This window comes from Dipodomys merriami, unplaced genomic scaffold (genome assembly GCF_024711535.1).
Source record: "Dipodomys merriami isolate MVZ:Mamm:240054 unplaced genomic scaffold, mDipMer1.0.p SCAF_12, whole genome shotgun sequence".
Taxonomy (NCBI): domain Eukaryota; kingdom Metazoa; phylum Chordata; class Mammalia; order Rodentia; family Heteromyidae; genus Dipodomys; species Dipodomys merriami.
Window position 1 is genome coordinate 39,109,526 of NW_027202493.1, and position 20,288 is coordinate 39,129,813.

The following is a 20,288-nucleotide window of genomic DNA, read 5'->3' on the forward strand; positions in this document are numbered from 1 at the left end:
TCAAGCAGTAGAGTGCCTACCAAGAAAGTATGAAGCCCTGAGCTCAAACTGTCATATAACCAGAAAAAGAAAGAAAATGATTAGGAGTAGTGTAGAGAGGTGGTTAAGAGCCTGAAGAGGTTTAAGTTCTTATTCTGTCAGTGACTTGTAAATCTGGTTGGTTAAATTCAATTTCTAAGCTTTTAAATTATAAGTATATTAAATTATAGTAATGTACATTAGAGAGTTTCTGTGAGGATTGAATAATTGTTTGGTTTATATGTACATAGTCACTACTATGATCCAGATATCATTAAATACATTTAAATGCATTTTAATACTCATAGCATCCTTGAATTGTAGATATTATTATTGTGCCCATTTTACAGATGTGAAAACCATAATACACAGTGAAATCAGCTCAATATCTCATGAGGTGGTACCGGGGGCAGAGGTGAGGTTCAAACTGACTGAGACAGTCGAGTTCTAGGCCACGTGCTGTGTTGCCTGTGCAGCTCACAGATGGGCATATTGGGAACCTGTAAGAAATTCCAATAATACTGTAAATATAATATGCAAGGATTAGGTATTCATTGGAAAGTTAAGAAAATATAGTTAGGCAAATTAAAAAGCCTATATTGAGGCTTAGGGCTCTTACAAAGGAAATTGAGAGCTGTGGCTTACAGAGTTTTTGGAAGAAAAGTCCAATACTGGCACAAATGATTTTGGTATTACTTTCAGCAGACTTTATTCCCAATGAGTTATGTGTGTGTATGTGTATGTATGTGTGTTCGTGGGTTCACAGTTTTGCGTATATGCGTGCCACACACTGGTCCTTGGGCTTGAAATCAGATCGTGGGTGCTGTCCATGGGCTTTTGCTTAAGGCAGATAAAAGTCTCACAGACATTCTTGCCTGGGCTGGTTTTGAATCCTCAGCCTCCTGAATAGCTAGAATTACAGATATAAGCCATAAGCTTTATTTTTATGATAAGGCCCAGAGTGGCCTTGAATTTCGTGTATTTGCCTCCAGAGTAGATAGGATTATAGATGTGTGCTGCCACTCATGACCCAGCTTTCCTCCATAACAACTATGTAGTGAGAACAATCATGGTCTCATAAAAATTACATTCATTCCTTTTAAGGTTAGTAACTTCCACTAGGAAGATTCCTCCTTGTAAAAGGTTTCAAATCACCATCTGATGATGTTAGACCAACTCTCCAATCTATGAACCCTTCCAAATCATACCCAAACCTTAGCACCAGAGAAGAAAAGCTCATTTTTAATTTTTCCACCCATTATTTCATGGCCTCTCCTTTCTAGAGAATTGTGGAAACCCTGCTGCTCATTTAAAAATGTAATTCATTAAGCCTAACATTTTCCCACAAAACAGAGGCAGGATGTCCTTTATCTATGAATTGTAAAAAATCATGAACAAAATATACGAAATTGAGTGAGGAAACAGTTAATGGTATTGTGGAAACAGAATCTATAAATCAGGAAGCCACCCTAGCTGAGAAGCCTCATGCATCTTAAGTGCCAGTATCTCTTATGAACCCCTTATTTCAGAGTTTACATGGTCCCAAAGGATCATACCAGTTATGAGTCACCTCCTGTAGAGGAGCCCAAAGCTGTAGACTCCCACCAGGTAACTAGATAATGTTCACCATAAACAATGCTGCCTAATAAGACAGCTAAATGGGGCCTTACCAGGTTTCTAGGGCAACAAAGTCAGGAAGTTAGTCCCAGGTCATGCCTGTCTTAGGGAGATAGATTTTGTTAGCTCTTTACAACTTTTCCAAGATCTTTTTTATTGTTGTTGGTTGTGGGCCTTGAACTCTGGGCCTGGACGCTGTCCCACAGCTCTTCAGCTCAAGGCTAGCACTCTACCACTTGAGCCACAGTACCTCTTCCGATTTTCTGAGTGGTTTATTGGAGACAAGAGTCTCACAGTCTTTCCTGCCTGAGCTGGCTTTGAACAGTGATCCTCAGATCTCAGCCTCCTGAGTAGCTAGGATTACAGGCGTGAGCCACCAATGCCCGGCTTTCCAAGATCTTTTAACAAGATGATTTTCAAATTTGCCCAAAGTAGATGGTTTTGAATACCTTCAAAACTTTCTGTTTATATCCTTTTTCATTTATTGTAGCTTTTCTTCCCTATTTCTTTTTTCTTTTTGGTAGGTCGGATCAAATATTCAGAACACGTGTATGACGCATGTATGAATACATTTGACTCTCTTCCTCTTGCTGCCCTCTTAAACCAACAGTTTCTCTGTATACATGGAGGAATGTCACCTGAAATTACTTCTTTAGATGACATTAGGAAAGTAAGTAAATCTTATTCACATACACAGTCAACCAGTACATCTTAATTTGTAAATATATACATAATCAAAGAAAATAGAAATTACTTGTGATCTTACTGTAAGTCAACTACTGTTAATACATTGATATATATATATATATGTATATATATATATATGACAGAAATATTCTTCTTTTTAAAATTAAATCCTGCCTTTACTGGCTAGAAGTGTAACATTCTTAGAGTGCAGCTCTGAAACTTACATCACAGCCAGAAAGGAAGAAACCAAGTTCCAATCCCAGTCTGCCACTGATTGTAGCCTTGACTAAATTATGTAATTTCTTAGCATATTTGTATGTGTGTGAAATTTGGAAATTGGAATCTGTAGGATGAGGACTTTGCTAGCTATGAAATTCATTGACATTAACCTTTTAGATGATTAATTGTTGCATCTACCTTACATGGTGATTATTTCTAAGAATCTGTATTTTCCCTCTTAACCTTTTTGTTCTCTTAGTTCTCTCATATAGGTGCTAAAACTAAAGATTATTTTGTTCATAAAACTTTTCTCTGAATTAAAAGACGACTCCTCAGTGTAAAAAGGTTACCTGCATGCCTGCATGAACTGGCTTTTCGTCTGCCTCATTGTCTTAAATACCTAGCATGTAAATTCTGCATCAGTTGTATTAACAAAAAGCTCCTGACTTCAGAAGGCCTTGTCTTAACAATAGGCTATTCTAGTTACTGGTGTTCTCTGAATTTTTATGCTCTTAACTAAAGCAGTAGTGACTAAAAGCTTTTGGTTGATACTGAAATGACTCCACTGCAAAAAAAAAAAGAAAAGAAAGAAAGGAAAAAAAGCCTTTTACAAAATAAAACTAGCATTCTTTTGTAATAGTCTATTGAAATGAAATAAACAATGAACAGAACAATTGTATAAAACCTTGCTTTTCTGGTAACATTGGCTCTCATGGACAATTGGAATTATCTTTTTTTTTGGGGGGGGGGTCCGGTTGTGGGGCCTGAACTGTGGGCCTGGGCACTGTCCCTCAGCTCTTCAGCTCAAGGCCAGCGCTCTACCACTTGAGCCACAGCACCACTTCCGGCTTTTTCCTTTTTGCTTATGTGGTGCTGAGGAATGGAACCCAGGGCCTCATGCATGCAAGGCAAGCGCTCTACCACTGAGCCACCTTCCCAGCCCCAATTGGAATTATCTTTACGTAGTCTTTCTAAAGTATTACACTTCAAATTAGAGGCAAAACTCATGCTTAGTGAATGGGAGTCCCTGAATTCAAACCCAAGTACTAGACCTCCCAAAGAGAAGATAAATACTTTGTACAACTATTTAAAGATAATAAAAATAAATTTTAAAAAGATCAAATAGTCCAGGCACTGGTGGCTCACACCTGTATTCCTAGCTACTCAGGAGGCTGAGATCTGACCTGTATTCCTAGCTACTCAGGAGGCTGAGATCTGAGGATCACAGTTCAAAGTCAGCCCAGGCAGGAAAGTCCCAGTGAGACTGTGAGACTCTTATCTCCAATTAACCACCAGAAGACCAGAAGTGACACTGTGGCTCAAGCGGTAGGGCGCTCACCTTGAACTGAAGAGCTCAGGGACAGCCCCAAGCCCAGAGTTCAAGCCCCCACGACTCACAAAAAAAAAAAAAAAAAGATCAAATGGTGTGTTTCTGCAATAGTTGATTTCACATTTGAATGGAATGAGTACTGCTTTCAGACTGATATGGAAAGGTCTTTTTCTACCATATGGGTAGATGACAGGAATAGTTATAAGTATTACTACAGAAAATAATAAGAAATTATGTATCTAAAATTTAAAATGTTCATTTTTCTTTTGCAGGAACACCCTTCTGGGGTCTGCTGTCTCCTTTCCCAATAACATTCCTGTAGGTAGAGGGCATTTTTGACCTTTTGCTTTTCTGATGTTTTTTTTTTTCTTTTGGCTTTTCTTTTATCTTCCAGTTGGACAGGTTTGTTGAACCTCCTGCCTTTGGGGCAGTATGTGACTTGCTTTGGTCTGATCCCTCAGAGGATTATGGCAGTGAGAAGACTGTGGAGCATTATACGCACAACACTGTCCGAGGATGCTCTTACTTTTTCAGGTAAGCTAATCCTCAAAGGAGAAAAGAATGAGAGAAGCTGTGATGTATTACATCAAGGTTTTGTTGTTGTTGTTGTTGTTGCCAGTCCTGGAGCTTTGGCCTGGGCACTGACCTTGAGCTTCTTTTGCTCAAGGCTAGTACTCTACCATTTGAGCCATGACATTACTTCCAGCTTTTTCTGTGTATGTGGTACTGTGGAATCGAACCCAGGGCTTCATGCATGCTAGGCAAGTACTCTACCACTAAGCCACATTCCCAGACCACATCAAGTTATTTTTAAGTCCTTGATATCTCAAACATCTATAGTAAAGTGACTTGTTTATTTTCTTTCATGATATGGGGAATTAAACCTATGGCTTCACACATACTAGGCATATGCTTATTAAATTCCTCAGTTTTATACTTTCTTAGGTATTATACCCAAAGAAGTGCCTGGATGTCTTTCAGTGACTAAATGATCTAGATCATTTGTTCTTGAACATCATTTATGCACTTTCATTAAAAAATAATCAGCCTGGTGCTGGTAGCGCATGCATATAATCCTAGCTAGTCAGGAGGCTGAGATATGAGGATCACAGTTCCAAACCAGCCTGGAGAGGAAAGTCTGTGAGACTCATCTCCAGTTAATCACCTCAGAAAAGCCAGAAATGGAGTTGTGGCTCAAGTAGTAGAGCATTATCCTTGAGTGAAAAAGCTCAAGGATAGTACCTAGGCACTGAGTTTAAGCCTCAGGACCAGCACGCATGCACTTTTACACACACACACACACACACACACACACACACACACACACACACACACACACACAGTACCTAGGCACTGAGTTTAAGCCTCAGGACCAGCACGCGTGCACTTTTACACACACACACACACACACACACACACACACACACACACACACACACACACACACACACACACACACACACGAATCTTGGCTGTTTCCCCAGGGATTCTGATTCATTAGGTCTGAGACAGGAGTCCTGTTATGTTTTTGAAACTCTCCAGCTTTTGTAACCACTGGTATAGATAACGATATAAAAAGAACAAGATTGTGATCTAAGCCTAAGACACTTCCTGGAAGTTGGCTGTTATCCTAAAGGTCACATGGGAGCTTTTGTTGTGTTTTGCCATTCAAAAATAGGAAGATACAAGAGTGCTTGGACTATAAATAAATTATTTTTAATTTCAACATTTCAATTTGACAGTGAAACTAGTTTTATTCCTCAGACTCAAACTCCAGGGTTCCACATGTCAGGTCCAGCCACTTGTTCCTATATAGCCAAGTAGGAGACAAGATGAAGGACAGGGAAAGTTCAGCCATTATATTCTTCACTCCAGAATTTCTAATTTTTTAATGGTGTCTACGTCTTTATTAAAATCTCTATTACACAGACTTGAACACAGAAGCCTTGTGCTTACTCTGCTTGCTTCTCATGGCTAGCTTGAATAGCTTCCATACCTGCCTTTTGCTAGTTAATTGGAGGTAGACTCTCAAACTTCTCTACCCATGCTGGTTTAAAACTGTGATCCTTAGCCAGACATTGGTGGCTCATGCCTGTAATCCTAACTATACAGGAGACTGAGATCTGAGGATTGTGGTTTGAAGCCAGCCTAGTCAGGAAAGTCTATGAAACCTGTCTCCAATAAACAACTCAGAAAAAGATAGAAGTGGTGCTGTGGCACAAACCACATGCACAAACCAAACCTATGCTCTTTCAGGTCTCAGCCTCCACCTCCTAAGTAGCTAGGATTGCAGGTATGAGGCTATGTTTCTGTATTCTTCTGATTTCAGTTAGTTGTCTGTGTTCTCTTACAGTTCATTGAGCTTCTTTCAGTCTGTTCTTTGTCCTGCAATTCACAAAATCTTCATTTCTTTAGGGTTCCCAGAGCTTGATTAATTTTCTTTGATGGTGTCTTGTTTGCCTGATTCTGAAAGACCCCCGACTTCGGGTGTCCCCCAAATCAGGACCTCCCTGCCCCAAGCACCAGTCAGGCGACACCAGATGCAAAAGCAAGAGGGTTTTATTTGGGCATGCCCAGGTTCCCAGGTGCACGTGACCTCGAGATCCGCAAGGTTCAGGTCAGTGGCTGGGAGCCCTGAGCAGTCCTGGGGATGGTCCTTTTATGGGACCCCTCAGTCCGTTACAGTAGAGCCCGCGCTTTTTCAGCCAGTAAATTTAAAGTGTTACAACCTGGTCTGCACGCAGGCAGCCAATCCTTTTAAAACAAATCATATGTTTTGGCCAATCACTGTTCGAGGGGGTCCCTCGGTGTACATGCTGAGTTGTGTCTCCGGCCCTTGGTATGAGGAAGTGACCTTTGTCCGAGTCAGCACCTGTCGTTCGCTCACACCAGGGGGCTGACTGCGGGGTGGGATTAGTTAGTAGGGTGTGGGCTTATTGATTAACTGGTGAGGTTAGTTATCAAAGGGGGAGTGTGGGGGTAATATAATTTTCTTAGCAAAGCATGTTACAGAAGCCAGAAATAGCTTGGTTAGATACAAAACTCTGTTCCCCTACAAAGAGGCTCAGGGCCTGGTTGGTTGGGGAGGGGGTCTTTCAATTCTTTATGATACTGGTATACTTACATTGGTGCTTGCATTTAGAAGAACACACACATCTTCTCTAGTTTTTACACATTAGTCTTCACACTAGTTTGTTTTGTAAATAAATACCTTCTCATGCTGGTTTCCTAGACCAATGAGGCTACTCTGAGATGGTGGTTGAACAGGCTGAGAGCTAAACCATGGGACTACAGTAAGGTCCACAGTTGGTAGGCCTTCTGTGAGGGCATGGGTAGGCATGTCCCTGAGTGGACCCAAGTGCCTCTGGAATTTGCTAGAATGATATTCAAGCTGGGTCACAGGGCTGGTTCAGATCTGCATTTGGGACTAGTCACCAATTCTTTTACGATGACCATGGATAGTTGTGGATCCCAGCATGTGTCTGGGCAAGCAGGTCTTATCTGGACCACAGTAGAGCTGGAGTATGGTTACAGTGTGGCTTCTGGTCCTCTGTTGGCAAGTTTATTCCTGGAGGCACAGTTAGTAGCCATGGCTCCTCCTAGGGGCCTAGCTGTGGTTGAAGCTCCTGGCATGATTTGAACAAGTAGGACTGGAATTACTGCACAAAAGGCTGGACTGCTCAGGGCCTGCAGCTGGGACTAGGATAGAGATCCTACCTTTGCAAAGTGGCCTTCCTTATTCTTGTGTTTCACAAGGTTCCACAACTTCTTGCCTCATCGTCAAGGCCCCACTAAAGCACTTAGTCTGTGTTTGGACAAAGACTATCTATTCTGACATATCGATGTTGTCACTAACAGTCTATTTTATTTTTTATTTTTATTTTTATTATTTTTGTTGGTCATGGGGCTTAAACTCTGGGCCTGGGTACTGTCCCTCAGCTCTTCAGCTCAAGGTGAGTGCTCTACCACTTGAGCTACAACACCACTTCCCGTTTTCTAGTGGATTATTAGAGATAGGAGTCTCATGGTCTTTCCTGCCCGAGCTGGCTTTGAACCGAAATCCTCAGATCTCAGCTTTCTGTAGTTAGGATTACAGGTGTGAGCCACCTGTGCCAGGCTACTTATAGTCTATTTTAAAAGTAATTTTTTTTTTCTAGTGAGCATATGTGAAATGAAGATTAGAAAAAATTAGATAATTAGGGGTTGAGTGTGGTGGTACATGCTGTAATCCCAGCTACTTGGGGAAATAGAGACAGGACCATACTTTGAGGTCAGCCTGGGCAAAGTTAACTCAAGACCCATCAGAAAAATAAAAGCAAAAGAACTAGGGGTGTAGCTCAAATGATAAAGCACTTACCGGGGCTGGGAAGATGGCTCAGTGGTAGAGTGCTTGCCTTGCATGCCTGAGGCCCTGGGTTCGATTCCTCAGCACCACATAAGCAAAAAGAAAAAAGCCAGAAGTGGCGCTGTGGCTCAAGTGGTAGAGTGCTAGCCTTGAGCTGAAGAGCTGAGGGACAGCGCCCAGGCCCAGAGTTGAGGCCCTACGACCAGACCCCCAAAAAAAAAAGCACTTAGCAAACATGGTCCTGTCCTACAAATTGAATGATTGATTAACACCTGGATAATGCCAGGTTAAATTAGCATTTTACATTTATTCATATCAAGTATTTGTCATTCAAAAAACTAATAATATTTTTAGAGCCAGGCACTGGTAGCTCATACCTGTAATCCTAGCTACTCAGAAGGCTGAGATCTAGAGATCACAGTTCAAAGCCAACCCAGGCAGAAAAGTACCTGTAAGATTCTTATTCACAGGGCTGGGAAGGTGGCTCAGTGGTAGAGCGCTTGCCTTGCATTCATGAGGCCCTGGGTTTGATTCCTCAGCACCACATAAGCAAAAAGAAAAAAGCCGGAAGTGGCGCTGTGGCTCAAGTGGTAGAGCACTAGCCTTGAGCTGAAGAGCTGAGGGACAGCGCCCAGGCCTAGAATTATATAGCCCCATAACCGGGCTCCCCTGCCCCCCCCAAAAAAGATTCTTATCTCCAACTAACCACCAGAAAACCAAAAGTGGTGCTATGTCTCACAGTGGTAGAGTGCTAGCCTACCTGAGCAAAAGAGCTCAGGGACAGCACCCGGGCCCTGAGTTGAAGCCCCAGAACTGACAAAAAATGTTGAAGAAGCCGGGCGTCAGTGGCACATGCCTGTAATCCTAGCTACTCAGGAAACTGAGATTTGAGGATCACAGTTCAAAGCCAGCCCGGGCAGGAAGGTCCGTTAGACTCTTATCTCCAAATAAACCACTATAAAACCTGAAGTGGTGCTGTGGCTCAAGTGGTAGAGCGCTCGCCTTGAGCTGAAGAGCTGAGGGACAGCCCTCAGGCCCAGAGTTCAAGCCCCACTACTGACAAAAAAGAAAAAAAGTTAAAGAAAACCACAGGTTCAGTTTGTAATACTGTATATGTGCACACATGTCCATGCATGCTGTTATAATACATTTTTTTTGGGGGGGGGTCTGGTCGCGGGCCTGAACTATGGGCCTGGGCGCTGTCCCTCAGCTCTTCAGCTCAAGGCTAGCACTCTACAACTTGAGCCACAGCGCCACTTCCGGCTTTTTTCTTTTTGCTTATGTGGTGCTGAGGAATCGAACCCAGGGCCTCAGGCAGGCAAGGCAAGCACTCTACCTCTGAGCCACCTTCCCAGCCCAATACATTTTCGTATTATAATACATACAAATGCATATTTGTATTTTGTATCAAGATACCAAGAAGAGTTTTAATGTATTATTAGTTATGGGTTAAGACAAAAGAAATTAAAAATGGGGAGCTCTTCGTGGTCTGAGGTTATCTATTGTCATGTTTGATTTGTAAGGTATAATAGTGAAACAAAAATAGAATTATTTCTGGCATAGTGACACATGTCTATAATTCCAGTTACTTTGGAGATGGATAGGAGGTTCACAATTTCTAGGCCAGTGTGGGGACAAAGTAAACAAAACAGTATCTCAGAAATAAAATAGTTTTAAAAAATCCCTAGAAATCTCAGAGTCATGACTGAAGAGGTAGAGCACCTGCCTCATTACGCAAGACTGTAAGTCCAACTCCAGTGCTAGAAAAGAGGGAAAAAAAAGAAGTTGTGATTGCTAAGCTTTTAATAAAAATTCAAGGTCATTTTGAAATAGTAACTCATACTGGCTTTTTTCTTCCTCTTATTAAATAAAATTATTTTAAATAATTATATTAATTCTGGATGTTTTCTAATTTTCCTTTCCAGTTACTCTGCAGCTTGTGAATTTTTGCAGAACAACAGTTTATTATCAATAATTAGAGCTCACGAAGCGCAAGATGCTGGGTAAGTTACATTAAAATTGTTCCAAATACCATTTCAGAGTTCTTTTAATATCAAGATAGATGGGCTGTCATCTTTCTTCTAGGTATCGAATGTACAGGAAGAATCAGGCAACGGGCTTTCCATCACTTATTACAATTTTCTCTGCCCCCAATTACCTAGATGTCTATAACAATAAAGGTAAAAAAAAAGTCCAGCGGTTTTTGAGTTTTTGAGTAAGTCTGAGCTACAGTTTAATTTTGTATGCCTATCTTATTTTTATTGTTGTATTTATTTATTTGTAATTTTTTGGTGCTAGGTATTGACCCGGGGGTCTTATGCATGCTAAATACATACTCAATCACTGGACTACATACCTAGCCCTTCCTTTATTTTTTGGTGGTGGTAGTGATACTAAGGTTTGAACTCAGAGCCTCATACTTACTAGGCTGGCGTTCTACCATTTGGTCCACACTTTTGGCCCTTTTTGTCTCACTTATTTTTGGGGTATGATCTTTCATTTTTGCCTGGGAAAAGCCTCCAGTTTTGATCGTCCTACCAGTGGGCCTCCTACATAGCCAGAATTACAGTTATTCACTACAATGCCTGACTTCTATATTGAGATCTTGCTTAACTTTTCACCCTGGCTGGCCTTGAACTCTGATTCTCCTGATCCCTGCTTCCTGAGTAGCTGTACCCAGTCTTGCAGCATGTTTTAAAACACACACATGCACACACACACACACACACACACACACACACACACACACACATATTTTGTGCCAGTTCTGGGACTTGATCTGGGCCTGGACACTGTCCTTGAGCCTCTCTTGCTCAAAGCTAGCACTCTACCACTTGAGCCACAGCCTCCTGAGGAGCTAGGATTACAGGAATGAGCCACCAGTGCCCAGCTCTTTTTATTTTTCTTTTTTGCCATGCTAGCAATAGAACCAAGTGCCTCATGTTTGCTAGGCAAGTGCTCTGCCCCTTGTTATCTATTTTTAAAATCATTTCTTAAGCCAAGCATCAGTGGATCATACCTATTATAATCCTAGCTACTCAGGAGCTGAGATCTGAGGATTGCAGTTTAAAGCCAGCTCAGGCAAGGAAATCTGTGAGACTAACTACCAAAAAGCTGGAAATGGTACTGTGACTTAAAGTAGTAGAGCTCTAGCCTTGAGCACAAAAGCTCAGGTACAGCACCGAGGCCCCAGGATCAGCAGTAGCATGAGTGTGTGTGTATGCATGTGTGCACGCACATTCACACACATTTAAGTTCTCTCTTAGCATTTTGCTTTTGTCATTGTTCTCCATGAAGTCTTATTCTATTCTACAGTATTTTACTTCCCAGTTCATCCTACATAGTTCTTTTTTCCTAGTATTTTCAGTGTATTATCAACTTGATTTATTCTGGTTTCCTTTTTTGCCAACAGTATGTCCTATTTGTGTTGTGTAACACCTTCAAGGGAACCAAGCACAAAGGGAGCTCATGCCTATAATCCTGGTTATTCAGGAAGCTGAGGTCTGAGTTTTGAGGTTCAGATCCAGCCTTAGCGGACATATCCAAGTCTCTTATCTCCAATTGATCAGCAAGAGACTGATTCTGGAAGGCTAGTTCAACTGGTAGAGGACCAGCTTGTGAGGGAAAAAGTTGATTGAGAGGACAAGGCCCTGCGTTCAAGTTCCAGTACCACCACATACACAAAAAGACATCGTAAAGGACACTTTATGGCCCACATCATATTTGTAATGAAAACTTTCTCTTCTCAATACATTTTTAAACTTTATTATTCGAAGTATCTATTGCTGGCCTGGTGGATTTATCAATACGCAAAGCTGAATCATGCACTCAGATCAGCAATGACTAAATAACTTAGTGCCAGTTTATTTTTTGCTCTATTCTAAAAGTTTTAATTATTCTTCAGTGAACTTTTAGTCACAGTGTATTCTACCTGAGTTTTCTGTCAACTGTGAGATGATGTTAATCTCAAAATAGTAACTTTATTACTATCACTGGTAAACTTTATCTTAAAATAGTCATATTTTCCTTGATTGTTTCTTAAGCTTTTTTAAGCTTTTTTTTAAGCTTTCTTAAATGTTTTATTGAACATATAAGTTAATTTCCTGAAATAGTTTTTTAATTATATTGTTATTATTAAAGAATTGTACAGAGGGGTTACAATTCTGTAAGTTAGGTAATGCATATAATTCTTCTTGGACAGTGTAACGCCTTCTTTTCCTTTCCCCCAGTTTTCTGCCCACAAGTTGCATAGTTCATTTGTTTATCCTTCCTCCCTCCATTTGTGTGTTTCCCTTTTGCTCTCTCCAAAAAGCCAAAAACAAACAAACAAAGAAACCACCACTGCCAATAACACAACAAATGCTTGCAATTTCCTGGACTTAAGATTTTTTTTTTTAGGAAAGGGCAGAGAAGATGGCATCTGAAACAATCCCTGTTGACAGTCCCTATATAAATGTCTCTTTTCTTGAAATTGCAGAAGACAGTTTTAGCAGGTGCTGATAGCTCATGTCTGTAATCCTAGCTACTCAGAAAGTTGAGATTTGAAGAGTATGATTTGAAGCCAGCCAAGGAAGGAAGTGTGTGAGACTCTTATCACCAATTAATTAGCAAAAAGTTAAATGTGGAGGTGTGGCTTAAGTGTTTGAGCTCCAATTTTGAGCAAAAAAGCTAAGTGAGAATGTGAGGCCCTGAGTTCAAGCTTCTGAATCAGCACCAAAAGAAAGAAAGAAATACGATTCTGTTGTCCTTTTCTTTCTGTTCTATTGCTTTTCTTTTTTTTTTTTCTTTCAGCTTGGGGGATTGTTTATACCCTATTACTAAGGTATCACTAACCTTACAGGTACTTCTCAGTTCCACTGGTTATATAAAAGACCTTTAAGTTGTGGTCTTTAAGGGTCTTATTCCTGTTATTTTGGTGTTGCTTTGTTTTTGTTTACTTGCTTGCTTTCCTGTCCACTGGAAAAGAAATACACAAAATCAGTTTTGTATGTTTTAATTTGGGGGGCGGATTCTGGGGATTGAACTCAAAGTCTCAAGCTTGCTAAACAGGTGCTCTACTACTTGAACCATGCCTCCAACTCCCTTTTGCTTTGGTTATTTTTGTGGTGTCTTACTTTTTTTTTTTATTTTTTATTGTGATTAAGTGATTACATATTTCCCCAAATTTCACAGTATTATGGGATAGTGATGCTCAGTTAAAGTCACAAACACATTCTAACTTTCCTGGAGCAAATTGTCTATCACAGTCTATAACATATGAGTTCTATGAGCTTTGCGATACAGTTATTTCTTCCACATTGGGTGGTATGTACATTTCTTTTGTTTTGCGTAGCATCAGCTGTTCCTTCTTTCCCATTTGTTCCCTCTCTCCCATCGCTGCCATTAAGTTGCTTAGTTCATTTTGGTCAATGTCCAGTGCAGCTGCTGGGTCCCGTGTTGTATGTTTTTCCCTGATTCCCCCTAGTTCTGTGTCATCTTCCTGGTTCCCCTCCGGTGTACACATATATAGCATACATGTGATCAGCAGCATGGGGTTATTTAGTAGTGGTTCGACCATATGAGTGGAAGTCCTTTGTTTTTTAAGTCCTGTTAATTTCGTTGTATCACCTAACATTTTTGGATTTAACATGCACTTATCAGGGAGACCATGTACCGTTTGTCTCTTTGCTCTTAGCTTACCTCGCCCAATATGATTTCTTCTAGTTCCATCCATTTCCCTGCAAATGTCATTATTTCATCATTTCTAATGGCTGCATAATATTCCCTTGTGTATAGATACCACAATTTTTGGATCCATTCATCTGCGGTGGGACATCTGGGTTGTTTCCATATCCTGGCTATTGTGAACAGTGATGTAATAAACATGGAGGTGCATGTGTCCTTGAATATTGGTTCCTGTTGTTCAGGATAGATGCCTAGAAGTGGTATGACTAGGTCATAAGGGAGGTCAATATTTAGCTTTCTGAGGACCCTCCAGACTGCTTTCCAAAGTGTACAAGTGTACATTACCACCAGCGGTGTAATAGGGTTCCTCTTTCTCCGCATCCCCTCCAGCATTTGTCATTGGCTGGCTTGAGGATGTGGGCCATTCTGACTGGGGTAAGGTGGAATCTCAGGGTTGTCTTTATTTGCATTTCCTTCACAACCAGGGATGGTGAACATTTCCTCATGTGTTTCTTTGCCATTTTTCTCTCTTCATCTGAGAAGTCTCTCTTTAGTTCCCTTGCCCATTTAGTAATTGGTTTGTTAGGTTTGAGAGGGATTAGTTTCTTGAGTTCCCTGTATATACTGGATATTAACCCCTTGTCTGATATATTGCTGGTAAATATTTTTTCCCAATTAGTTGGTTGTCTTTCTAGCTTGGTTGCGATAGCTTTAGCTGTGCAGAAGCTTTTTATTTTAAGGTAGTCCCATTTGTCAAGTCTCTCTCCAATTCGTTGTGACTCTGGGACTCTGTTCAGGAAGTTCCTTCCTTTGCCTATAAGTTCAAGTGTCTCTCCTACTCTGTCCTGCAGTAGTTTCAGAGATTCAGGTTTAATGTTAAGGTTTTTAATCCATTTTGAGTTGAGGTAATAGGCTGGGGTCCACTTTTAGTCTTCTTCATGTGGCCACCCAGTTTTCCCAGCACCAGCGGTTGAAGAGGCTGTGTTTCTTCCATTGTATGTCTTTGGCTCCTTTGTCAAATATCAGCTGACTGTAGACCTGTAGATTTATTTCTGGATCTTCTATTCTATTCCATTGGTCTTCAGGTCTGTTTTTGTGCCAGTACCATGCTGTCTTTGTTATTATGGCTCTATAGTAGAGTTTGAAGTTCGGCATGGATATCCCTCCCATGTTGTCTTTATTCCCTAGAATTGTTTTAGCTATTCTAGGTCTTTTGTTGTTCTGTATGAATTTTTGGACTGTTTTCTGTATTTTAGAGATGTACGTCATTTGGGATTTTAATAGGAATTGCACTGAATTTGAATATTAATTTTGGCAGTATTGCCATTTTCACTATATTAAGTCTGCCTATCCAGGAGCATGGGAGGTCTTTCCATTTCCTAGTGTCTTCTGTAATTTCTTTCATTAACTTTTTATAGTTTTCATTAAATAGTTCTTTTACATCTTTGGTTAGGTTAATTCCTAAATATTTTATTTTTGGGGAGGTTATTGTGAATGCGGTTGCTTCCTTTATTTCCTTTTCTGCTTGTACATTGTCAGTGTACAGGAAGGCAACTGATTTTTGTGGGTTTATTTTGTATCCTGCTACTTTGCCGAAGAGATTTATGATTTCTAAGAGTTTGGGGATGGAGTTTTGGGGATCGTGAAGGTATAGTATCATGTCATCTGCAAAAAGGGATAGTTTAACTTCTTCTTTCCCTATGCGGATCCCTTTAATGTCTTTTTCTTGCCTTATTGCCCTGGCTAAGGGTTCCAGGACTATATTGAAGAGGAGTGGAGACAGTGGGCATCCTTACATTGTTCCTGATTTTAAAAGAATTGGTTGTAGCTTTTCCCCATTAAGTATAATATTGGCTATTGGTCTGTCGCAAATGGCTTTTATTGGAGTCTTACTGGCCCTGGCTGCAGTCTTCCTATTTGATTTTCCCCATGTCACCGGGTATAGCAAGCACATATCACTGTGCCCAGATATTGTGCTTCCTCTGTAGCTGAGATAATAGGCTCAGGACACTGCTCAACCATTACTGGTTATATTGGTTGAGATTCTCAACAACTTCTTTTTACTCATACTGGCCACAAACTGCAACCTCCTCATCTCCACCTGAGTAGCTAGGATTATAGGCATGAGCCATGGCACCTGGCCCAAAAGCAGGTTTTTAATGTTTCTTATCATTTGTTAGTGAGATCTACAACCCACTTCTTTTTTGTGTGTAGGTTGACAGACTTGCTCTTAGTTTCATATTCACTTCACTTACACAAAATACATACAGATGAATGTAATGGGGTAATTACATGAGAACCATGGTTACATTTTTTTTTTTTTTTTTTTTTGGTCAGTCATGGGCCTGAACTCTGAGCCTGGGCGCTATCCCTCAGCTCTTCAGCTCAAGGCTAGCACTCTACCACTTGAGCCACAGTGCCACTTCTGGTGTTTTCTGCTTATGTGGTGCTGAGGAATTGAACCCAAGGCCTCATGCATGCAAGGCAAGCGCTCTTCCACTGAGCCACCTTCCCAGCCCCCATGGTTACATTTTTAAGAACTAGAGGTTCTACTTTCCTTATGGTCAGTGGTGTATATTTTAAACAGTAGCTTAACTTTTGAGAATACTAGGCTCAAACAGGAAGATATTAGGAGATAACCTTCATCTGTCCCTTCCAGAGAGCTGTTGTACCATATCCTATATCTACAGTAAGAATCATTCGAAGTAGTGCAAAAAACTTTGCTGATGATGGAGGCTAACTTGGGTTTTTACACTTTCAATATAAACAAAATCAATTTCATCACCATGCATTCAATGGTTTGAACTGGTTGGTTAGTTTACATTTATAGTATGCTGGCAATAAGCTAACTGTAAATGGGAGAAACAGGCATTTTTTAAAAATCTATATTGTATGCAGAGATGATTTAGTCTTAACGTTAATTGTACATTGCTCCATTTTTTGTGTCCTCCACTATGGATTGGTAATTGCTATATATAAACTTAAACAGAGCATGTAAAAAGGTTTATCTGTGGCTAGTGAACTGGCAAAAAAGACTGTATGCATTTGATGAGTAATAATTGCTCTACAAGAGGAGCTGTGCTTGTAAGCATTTGGTATATGAAAGTAAATTGTTTTCACGTGCAACCGGAAATTCTCTGTAGGTGCACTTTTGAAGTTTCAGAACTTGATTTCTTCTATACTTTTATTACATGAGCTCTTCAGATAACTTAGTTTCTTGGGATGATTCTTAAAAACATAAACCATGTAAAATGCTTTAATACTTTCCCTCTGCACTGCACTTAGTCTTGGATTTACAAAAAGAAAGAAAGTCCCTCAGATTTGTATAGTAGATTCACAGTTGGACATGGCATACCAGTTGACATGTTACATTCTTCTATGCCCAGTATTCTTGCTTTTTCTTTTTTAGCTGCAGTGTTGAAATACGAAAACAATGTCATGAACATCAGGCAGTTTAACTCTTCTCCACACCCCTACTGGCTTCCAAACTTTATGGACGTTTTCACTTGGTCTTTGCCTTTTGTTGGAGAAAAAGGTAAGAGAACTATAGCATCTGTCCAGACACCAGCCCTCCAGTGACCCAGTACCCTTACATTGCATAAGCACCTGGTACTTCTCAAGTGTCTTTCTCAAGTTTATCAGAAATGGGTGCTAATTTTGGTTTTCTTGCTTGCTTGCTTGCTTGCTTTCTTCCTTCCTTCCGTCCTTTCTTTCTTTCTTTCTTTTCTTTTCTTTCTTTTTCTTTTTCTTTCTTTCTTTCTTTTTTTTTTTTTTTGCCAGTCCTGGGGCTTGAATTTAGGACCTGGGCACTGTCCCTAAGCTTCTTTTACTCAAGGCTAGCACTCTACCACTTCAGCCACAGCACCACTTCTGGCTTTTTTCTGTTATGTGGTTCTTAGGACTCGAACCCAGGGCTTCATGCATGCTAGGCAAACATACTACCACTAAACCACATTCCTAGCCCTTGTTTTGCTTTCTACAGAGTTGTTTTGTTTTGTTTTGTTTTTTGCCAGTCCTGGAGCTTGAACTTCAGTCCTGCCTTGGCACTGTCCCTGAGCCTCTCTGTGCTCAAGGCTAGCATTCTACTATTGAGACTCAGTGCCACTTCCGGCCTTTTCTGTTTATGTGGTAAGGAATCGAACCCAGGGCTTCATGCATGCTAGGCAAGCACTGGACCACTAAGCCACATTCCCAGCCCTCTACAGAGATTTTTAAGTGGCACTTAATTTATTCTTAGTATCAATTTAAAGTAACAGTCCTACTGTGATCAAGATGTTAAAGTAATAATCACTGTACCATCCCTCTGTGATTTCCTCAGTGCTGAAGAGATTTAAATCTAACAGGGTTTATTGTCCTTGAATTTTATTTTTACACTATTTAAGTGAGCTATGCAAATACAGAGTAAGACCTTTTGGACCTAGACTTATTTATGTAATTCTTTGCAAAATAGGAAAAAAATATTTTTCATATGTGTATCTGAGTCAAAGACTGTGAACAACTGACTACATAATTCCACAATTAGAACTCTCAAAGACTCCAGTGTTTCATTGGAGCAAGTAATCTACCCTAATTCTCTCAGAACCTGTTAGCCTATACTTAATGACATTTTTATAGCTAATATAATACAATGATAGTTATTCATGTTTAACATTTATCTTAATTTTAGATACCTACATTATTTGAGAAAAATGCTGTATTAGTTGTGTAAATTTTGAATTATTTTGTTTTGTACAGTGACAGAGATGTTAGTTAACATTCTTACCATATGCTCTTCTGATGAACTGATTTCTGAGGAGGAAACAGAAGGTAAACTTTACCTCATTTGAACTAAAAATACTGAGACATTTTGGTTTGGATTTTAATTTATATTGACTCTCTCTCCCAGTCCCCATCTCTGTTTCTTGGTCTTACTAGAAAACAGTTGTTTATTGTGTGGCTATTTTTTCTTCTTGATTTGTTTTTTTATGTTAGTACTGGGTTTGAACTCAGGACCTAGACATTGTCTCTGAGTTTTTGTGCTCAAGGCTAGCATTCTACCACTTGAACCACAGCTCTACGTCCAGTGTTTATTGTATAAAAATTAAATTTGAGCCAGGCATCCTAGCTACTCCAGAAGGCTGAGATCTGAGGATTGAGGTTCACAGCCAAACTAGGCTGGAAAGTCTGTGAGATTCTTATCACCCATTAACCAGCGGAAAGTCAGAAGTAGGGCTGTGGATCAAGTGGTAGAGTGCCAAATTTAAACAAAAAAAAGCTAAGGGACAGTCCCCAGACCCTGAATTCAAGCCCCATTACTGGCACAAAAAGAGTAAATAAGAAAATAAGATAGAAGAGCATTATTGGAGAAATTATAATAGATCTGAATAAATTGAAAAAAATCTCATCCATGGATTATTGGAAGACTCAATATTGTATGATATACATTATTCTCAAACTGAAGTGTGTGTGTGTGTGTGTATGTGTGTCTGTGAAAGAGAGCCCATGCATACATGGATGAATGTATGTTGGTGGGTGTTAAGTGGTTTGAATTCAGGGCTGCACACTTGCTAGGCAGATGTTATACCTCTTGGGCCATGTCCCCCACCCTTTTATGCTTTCTTTACTTTTTAGAAAAGATCTCCTATTTTTGCTACAAAAAAAAGTCTCACAGACTTTCCTGCCCAGGCTGGCTAAGATTACAGGTGTGAGCCACCAGTGCCTGGCTTTAAAATGTGTCTATTTTATTTTATTTATATTTTGGGGTCCGGTTGTGAGCCTGAACTCTGGGCCTGGGCACTGTCCCTCAGCTCTTCAACTCAAGGCTAGCGCTCTACCGCTTGAGCCACAGCGTCACTTCTGGCTTTCTTTTTCCTGCTTATGTGGTGCTGAGGAATCGAACCCAGGGCCTCCATGCATGCAAGGCAAGCGCTCTACCACTGAGCCACCTTCTCAGCCCTGTATCTATTTTAATAGTCAATGCCACACTGTTATTGAAAATTGAACATGCATTTCCTGTAGCTGAGAATTATAATGTCAAAATATACATAATAGAAATATAAATATGTACAGTAAAATGCACAGGAATATTCTTGGTAGCCAAATATTAGAATTAGCCCAAATGACTATGGCAGTAAAAAGGATCAATTGCAAGGACTTCATATATTGAAATAGATTATGACAATGAAAAAGGACTACAGCAACATGGATGAATCTTACAAATATAATGCTGAGAGGGGTGTGGGAGGGCAGGGATGGTAAGGGGAAACAAAGGAGGAGGCAACAATGCTTGATAAGAAATGTACTCATTACCTTGCTCATGTACTTGTAACCCCACAGTATTTTCAGAATAAAAAAACTTACTAATAAAAAAAAATCATAATGCTGAGCAAAAGAAGCCAGGTCAAAAAAGTACATATTCGATCCAATTGC

The 20,288-nt window shown here is 40.2% G+C and overlaps 1 protein-coding gene across 2 annotated transcripts in view; it reads left to right on the top strand.

Moving 5' to 3' along the window:
* Ppp3cc (protein phosphatase 3 catalytic subunit gamma) overlaps positions 1 to 20,288 on the top strand; it is a 60,393-nt gene that overhangs the window by 28,360 nt on the left and 11,745 nt on the right. The window contains exons 5-10 of one of the 2 annotated variants that reach the window (XM_070016615.1): positions 2,160 to 2,305; positions 4,266 to 4,405; positions 10,142 to 10,219; positions 10,302 to 10,396; positions 17,290 to 17,415; positions 18,615 to 18,686. In XM_070016615.1, the coding sequence (XP_069872716.1) occupies positions 2,160 to 2,305; positions 4,266 to 4,405; positions 10,142 to 10,219; positions 10,302 to 10,396; positions 17,290 to 17,415; positions 18,615 to 18,686 (657 nt within the window). The remainder of the gene's footprint in view (positions 1 to 2,159; positions 2,306 to 4,265; positions 4,406 to 10,141; positions 10,220 to 10,301; positions 10,397 to 17,289; positions 17,416 to 18,614; positions 18,687 to 20,288) is intronic. The other variant, XM_070016616.1, reaches the window with a different exon arrangement.